The sequence below is a fragment of the Anastrepha ludens genome, chromosome 2 (assembly GCF_028408465.1).
Source record: "Anastrepha ludens isolate Willacy chromosome 2, idAnaLude1.1, whole genome shotgun sequence".
NCBI classification, from domain to species: Eukaryota; Metazoa; Arthropoda; class Insecta; order Diptera; family Tephritidae; genus Anastrepha; species Anastrepha ludens.
This window is the reverse complement of record NC_071498.1, coordinates 18,768,557-18,776,272: the sequence shown is the minus strand read 5'-3', so window position 1 is coordinate 18,776,272 and position 7,716 is coordinate 18,768,557. Positions and strand designations below refer to the sequence as shown.

The following is a 7,716-nucleotide window of genomic DNA, read 5'->3' as shown; positions in this document are numbered from 1 at the left end:
CTTTTCAACGCAGAAGAGGCATTCCTGTTCCACTGCTACCACCAGCTGGTACCGCATCGAATACTTTCAGAGCCTGAGCGTTTGTATCCATTCGGACGACAAGACCCAGCCAGCGGAGCCGCTGGAACTTTATTCGCTGTGCTATGTCTATGTTGTCGTAAATCTCATACAGCATCGCCTGCGATATACGCCGTTGCCAACGTGCAAAGGTCCAAAAATCTTACGCAAAATCTTTCTCTCAAACACTCCAAGCGTCGCTTCATCGGATGTTGTCATCGTCCACGCTGCTGCCCCATAAGGACGGGCATGATGAGAGTCTTGTAGAGTGTTAGTTTTGTTCGTCGAGAGGGAACTTTACTACTCAATTGCCTACTTAGTCCAAAGTAGCACTTGTTGGCAAGAGAGATTCTACGTTGGATTCCCAGGCTGACATTGTTATCGGTGTTAATGCTGGTTCCAAAGTATACGAAGTCATTTCACAACCTCGAAATCATAACTGTCAACAGTGACGTGGGTGCCGATACGCGAGTGCGCCGACTGTTTGTTTGATGACCGGAGGTACTTCGTTTTGTTCTCGTTCACCACCAGACCCATTCGCTTTGCCTCTTTATCCAGTTTGAAGAAGGCAGAACTAACAGCGCGGTTGTTAAGGCCGATGATGTCGATATCATCGGCATTCGCCAACAATTGTACACTCTTATAAAAAATTGTGCCTGAGCGATTAAGTTCTGCGGCTCGTACGATCCTCTCCAACATCAGGTTAAAGAAGTCACACGACAACGAGTCATCCCGTCTGAAACCTCGTTTGGTATCAAACGGCTCGGAGAGGTCCTTCCCAATTCTTGACTGCTTCGCAAAATATTCCCTTAAATCCATAAAAGATAATAAATGATGCTATTTTTTAGTAGGCATGTTGAAAAGCTTGTCATTTGTTCCACCTGCAGACGTCTTACTTTACTACAAAAAACGAATTGACAGTTCTCAAGATAAGGATTTTAAAAGGATAGGGGTTTGGTTTAAAGAAAACTATTTAACTGGAAAAGCCGGATCGAACAAGCCTAAACATGATCCTAAATTTTGGAGTGTCGCAGACTCCTTTAAAGGTAACTTTCCGCGCACTCAAAACTCCAGCGAGGTCTGGTAACGATGACTTAAAGTTGTTGTTGGGGGAAAAAACTGTGGTCTCTAGAGAATGCTCAAAGAACTTGGAAAGGAAATGGTTTTAATAACAACCAACTTACAAAAGTGGCAGTCGGGAACAGTCATACCCACGAAGAAAGCAAATTTGAAGAAGAAGAAATAGAAAAAAAGTAAAAAAAAGTCGTAGTAAACTAAGTGAGTTTAAATTTTTTACGATCCATAGTTAAATTTGCTATATATTTTTTTGTTTTAAAAAATTGTGTGAGTATTGAAATCTCTTATTTGAATTCTTGTTCTGTGAACTTACATGTGGATGAATGTATGTCTCTTAAAAATAAAACAAATGTTCCAACTAAAATAATTTTGAAGGCCAATATGACCCAAACATGAAATCCCCATGGTTTGTGTGAAAAGTGTTTAGATTAGGTCTCAAACCGCGGCGATTTTTTTGGCGATTTTGTTTTGTTGATTTCAAGCCCAACCTCTTTCAGATACAATACAAATTTGAATCATTTCATCTAGGGCTACATTATAATACATAGAAGAAATATAATTAAAGCGCGGTGACGGGTATAGGCCGATATTCCCTTCAAATTCAATGGCGTACATCTTTTGCTGCTTTTCGACCAATTCTCTCATACCATACCAGTACATTTAAAGCAACTCACGAGTCCAGCCCGCAATTTTCCAATAAAATGCATGAAAATGTGTCTTAAAAAACACCCAGGCCACTTGTATGGAATAATAATAATATGCTGTTCCACCCCTCCTCCCGTATCCCGTTAAGTATTCATTTGTTAATCTGCTTGATCCACTTCCAAAAGTCCTCGCTTATCGAATATAGGCAGCAAATTTATGAGATTCTTCTGCACCTGCTTATTTTTGTAGGCGTTGTATTTGAACTTGAGTGCGCGTTCATCCTCGCCCATCAATGCATTGAAGTCTGCATCGTCTGTATTTTCATTGATCATCACCGGCTGTATGACACAGGATGAATGAAAGGCTGAAATAATCAGATGAATCATTAGAAATCCGTTGAACTTATGTCATTTTCATGTCACCTCACCGAAAAATCGCTTTTGCTCCACCTGTTGCCGGAAGAGGTTTAACGTAGGCACTGGATGCTTACTATAGTTTAGTCTACTCAACACATCAGTGAAGATGCTGTGATAATACTGGAAGAGTATATCCTGCTTATGCAGACGCAGCGGCTCCTGCAAAGAGGTGTTGAACAGATGGTGCAAATCCAGCGTCGGCGAGCCCCAGAATGAATATTGAAAGTCGATGATCAATACATCTACGGGCTCGCTTGTCTTCGGATCGTATTTGAACATTACGTTGTTGACCCAGACATCACCATGCGCCAGCACATTAACATGTCCCGGAGTGGGTGCAAAACAGCGTTTTCCAATTTCCATATAATAAGGCGCTAGCGCTTTCAATTTGTTGCCGTAGTATGCGCGCTCGGGCATATTCTTCAAAATGAACTCTGCACATGCCAGCAGAGAGCCAACAAAATACGGACTGTAATTGTCTGTGTAGCGATTGAAGAAGCCGCGATCGTAACTTTCTAGGCAGCCATTCTGCCGCTCATTCAACACCGCCGAGGTTGCATGCATTTTGGCCAGTTTACGCAGTATCAACTTGACATGTGTCATATCGAGTCCATGTAATCGGTTAGCCATGACATAGCCTCTCTCACTCAGGTCCTCGAATATCAGCAATTGCCGTTTATAATCCACGTGTATGGCTGTGGCAAAGAGTTGCTCAGTGTCGCCGATTTCGCGTAGCAGCGCGTTTAGTTTAGGCATCACCTCCTCATATATACGCATTTCACGATTGAAGATGTCATAGGGCGCCATTATGGCACTGGCAGTAGCATCTTCTTCGTATGATGTCTTCACCACAAAGCTTTTCTCCAATTTCTGCTGACCGTGGCTGAGTTTATATTGTGCTTTGACACGTGTTAGTATGCCGCCATAATTCTCGCCTTTTCCCATGGCTGGTTGGACTTGCATGGATAGCAGCTGAAGGCTGGGATCTGCATGATGAACACGCAATGCCTCCTGCATATAATTCTCGTTCAACCACTCTGGCGCATCCATGTTATTTTGCTGTTTTCTTACTGCTCGTTTGCTCTTCTGAGAGTGTAGGAGTATCTAAAAATTCAGATGCTTGTTGCGCCTTTTTATACTGCGTTATCACTGGTTGCTGCGACGATGTGACGTGCTTCAATATCACAGCGAGGGATGATAACGTTCACACAAAGCTACTTTTAACACTTCGTGCTTCATATAAATGTTAATATTTAAATAGGAATTTGTTATTCTAACATTTCAGTTCTTTACGACCAGCAGCATTCTTTCATGCTCAGACGGCGAACGCGTCGTCTAGACGAACGTGCCGGTATCTGAATGGCAGCAGACCCCGTTTTAATAAAATCAAATTACTCAATCTGTATATAGGTATATTTACAGTATCTATGTACGTATATGTATATAGTACTCCAATGCAAATATTTCCAGATACCTGAGCAAATAGCTTCACAGCGTAACGATACATTTTTTATTTGTACTTTTTGGCGATGCGCTTTTGTGATCCAAAAAATTGTAAAGCGAGTATTAAAGCGGGGAAATTTGCACCGAAGCTTGCACCTCTGTCTTCACTGACGGTTCCAAGATGGAATCGGGAGTCGGGGCGGGTTTTTCCTCTAAATCAGCCAATTTAGCTATCTCCTTTCTGCAGGCATGCAAAAGGTTTAGGGAACGCGAGAGCGAGGGAGATAATAACATTTTCTCCGATAGTCAAGGCGCGATTAAGGCTCTAACGACGCCATAGTGCAGAACGAAATTTGTAAACTCCTGTAAAGAAGAGATCAAATCTCTTGGGTGTGCAGGTAACATATCTTTGATCTGGGTTCTCGGACATAGGAACATAGAGGGAAATGTTGGCCTCAGAGACCTCCTACTCAGTCATCGGCATTCCCTTGACAGTTGTTAAAGGGGAACTGCACAAATTATTTCTCAGGAAAGCGCAGAAAGGATGGAGCTCCATTTTTTCACGTGGTATTTCGAAAACCCTTTGGCCTCAATACGATATAGGAAGGACTCAGAAAGTTCTTTGGACTCCTCGCCATTCAATTTCCAAACTCGTAGCTAGGGTTACCATTTAACCCCCATTGCAGAAGTTGTGGGGCCCTTTCGGAGAAGGAGACTGTTAAGCACTTTCTCTGTAAATGTCCGGGTTTGGCAGCTAGACGACTAAAGTCACTGGGCACTCCTCCCTTCGACAGCCTGGGGCCGTGCGCCAACCTAAATCCCATCAATCTTCTCCATTGTATCAACAGCTCTGGCTGGCTGTAGATATCTGCCGGTTGGAGGTCTCATAATGGCATCAAAACGGCGCTTTAGTGCTACTTGAGGAGTGACAGGTGCACTTCAACCATTTTACCTACCTATTACAGCGCTACGGGTATAAGACGTTTAAGACCTTGTTCACCTATTCACTTTTCAATCTTGTTCCAATTTTGAAAATTTTCACCTTAACTATTCAAAGTATTTGGAGGGTTAAGGCAGCGTCCTTCCTCAAGTTTATATGTCAACGCGCTTTCCTAAGTAAATGAAATATTTTCTTTATTAGTTTGTGCATTGGGCAACCGCACAAAGTCACTTAAACTGAGACCGGCAGTCGGACTTTTGAATTAATGGGACGGACTGTTTGCTCTATAAATAGAATTTGTATGTTCTTGTTATGACACAGGAGGCGTAAGAGAGTAGTAAGTTAATAAAAGTATGTATGTTTGTTACCTCGAATACAAAGCGCATTCTCAAACTAGCAACGAGACGTGTGCGACACTCAATTGAAATTTATACATTTCTGTGTTGCGACCTTGTTTCTCCTTGTGATCTTGCGAGCATAGCGACGGGTGGCTTCCTTTTATTCTATTGCATTGTAAAAAATATAGAATATGAACTTCTCTGTTCGAAATGAAACAAATTTGAATTTATGAAAGCATTTCGAAAACATTCCGAAAAGCATGCAAATATGAAAAAAATACATATTGAGTTGTTCGGAAAGTAATTTCGTTTTTTTGTGGGTATATCGAGCAACGAGGTTAAATCCATGCCTTTCAGGTGGTCTTAAACAGTTGATTTCGATAAATTTAACCTCTCACCGATCTCATGTGTTGTTGCTCGCCAATTTGCATCAACTAATGCTTTTATCGCGTCTTTATCAGCTTCAACCGGCCTTCCAGAACGTGATGGATCTTCGACATCAAAATTTGCTTAATCGAAATTTTGCAAACCAGTCTTGTACTGACGTATTGTCAACATATCTTCTCCATATACATCGGTTAATTTCTCTCTAGTTTGAACAGCATTTTTACCATTTCTATGATAAAAAAGTAACATATGACGAAAATGGGGGCTTACTTTTCTGCTCTAGTTTAAAGACGAGAACTGCTTGTGAAACATTTTCCTTAAGACAATAAATTCCCGACTCATCCGAAAGGGCGTGGACAAGCAGCTTTTTATTGTCAAGGGTTGGCCCTTTTTAGAAATGCTTTAAAGAACGCCATTCAGTATTTCTCGATAATTTTTGTTTCTTTGAAATAATGGCTGTTTCACCTGGCTCTGCAGCAGCCCACTTAGCCAAACAAATTTTTCTTCATATTTAGTCAATGTTTCTGAATCTTCGGCATCATTTCGAACTTAACGACAAAAACACAAACAAAAAAAAAAACGAAAAAGTCTAACAATGTTAAAAACCGCCGCTCCATAGAGATCTACTTACATCACCAAAGCGGCGGATTATACGACTATCAAATTTAGTAAAATGTAAGCAGTCGACTGTTGCTCGACTTGTGAAATACTTTCCAAGTCATTTTGCTGAAATCAGAGCTCCATGTGGTGTAAAAAAAAATTTAGCATGTCCCTGCAGTACTTAACATTGTTGTTGACTTCGTTTCGAGAAAAAAATTGGCCAATAATGCCGCACTCAACCCAAACACTCTCAAGCGCCGTCTTGATACCAATTTGAGACTTCCGATAGGCAGATATCTACTGCCAGCCAGAGCTGTTGATGTAATGGAGAAGATATGCAGAGGAAGTGATCAACAGCCCCCTTCTATGAAAGGCTCGACTTCAGATTAGATTAGATTAGATTTGTAGGAGTTGGACAAGTCCAAGCACTCAGTCAGGAGACCACATACAGACTACACCCGGATAGATTTCAATAGAAAGAATAGAGATGGGAAAGATAAAAAGTGGGTGGTAAGACGGATAAATTAGTTTGAGGTCACTCTTCCACAAATCTCTTGGATTCATTGATGATTAATATACAAAAACTTTGACGGATGCCCGGTTGAATTCGTTGACAGCTTCTGCGTCGAAAGGCTGCATCATCACGGCAGATGAAGATGTTAACTGCAGGAGTTCGGAAATCTCCAGACCCACAAAACTACGAATATTCGGCTCATGCGTAAAGTGCGTATTATTGTACGGAAGCGAAGCATGGCTGGTCTCTAACACCATCACACAGAGGCTACAATCCTTCATTAACAAATGCCTCCACATCATCTGCAGAATATTCTGGCCAAACACCATCAGTAACGACGCATTCTGGAGATTAACGAACGAGGAACTCATCCTTAGCCAAATCAAATGCAGAAAGTGTCGATGGATAGGTCACACGTTGAAGAAACAGTACAGAAAACCGCCGATAGCATCACGAAAATGACTCTGGACTGGAACCGCAATGGAGCAGAGGCCGCGGTCGACCAAAAACACTTAGAGAAGGTCGATGCTGCGCGAACTAGCAGATGCCGACATCTCATGGGACGGTGGAGAAACAACCAGAACCGTGTATGATGGAAGAGTCTTGTCGAGTCGCAGTCGTTGATTCCTTACCCTAAAATTCATTAAAAATATTTTCATTAAATTTAATTTACATATTTCCATAAAGTCAGCACGAAGCGTTGTAAAAATAGTGGGAAAAATAGGCTTAGGTTAGGTTAGACAGGTTACTTGTCTAAGAAAAGACACTCGGTGGTGCTAAGGCCCATTGTGATACCAACATTTGATTTCCATCCCCTAACTAAGTTACTTTTACGAAGTTCTCATCTGAGGCTTTGTACATCTTTTCATTGAGATCCCCCTTTTTAAGTGGCGAGTCCCAAACCCAGCGCACAACCAGCTATCCTGGGATGCTTCAGCTTCTCATGTTGGCTCACACCCGAACGGATGTTCAGAAGCTACCCAGAGGCTACTTGGGCTAATCCCGGAAGTCGTGAGCTGCTTGAACCATATGTAGAAGAATCGTCCTGGCCACTTACAAGTGAATGGGGATCAGTAACTTTCCTCTCTTGCGTGGACTTCTACATACGGAATCATCCTCTGGTTAAAGACTTCGTTGATTTAGGAACCAGCATTAACACCGAAAACAAAGTCAGCCTGGAAATCCAACGTAGAATCTCTCTTGCCAACAAGTGCCACTTTGGACTAAGTAGGCAACTGAGTAGTAAAGTCCTATCTCGACGAACAAAACTAACACTCTACAAGACTCTCAGCATGCCCG

At 41.9% G+C, this 7,716-nt stretch overlaps 1 protein-coding gene across 1 annotated transcript; it reads right to left on the bottom strand.

The window, feature by feature from the left end:
- Positions 1-1,359: 1,359 nt before the first annotated feature.
- Positions 1,360-3,357, bottom strand: LOC128856596 (uncharacterized). The gene is made up of 2 exons (XM_054091909.1): positions 2,207-3,357; positions 1,360-2,143 (listed from the first exon to the last, which is right to left on the bottom strand). The coding sequence occupies exons 1-2, from the start codon at positions 3,243-3,245 to the stop codon at positions 1,938-1,940; spliced, it is 1,245 nt and encodes a 414-aa protein (XP_053947884.1). The 5' UTR covers positions 3,246-3,357; the 3' UTR covers positions 1,360-1,937.
- Between the last annotated feature and the right edge of the window lie 4,359 nt (positions 3,358-7,716).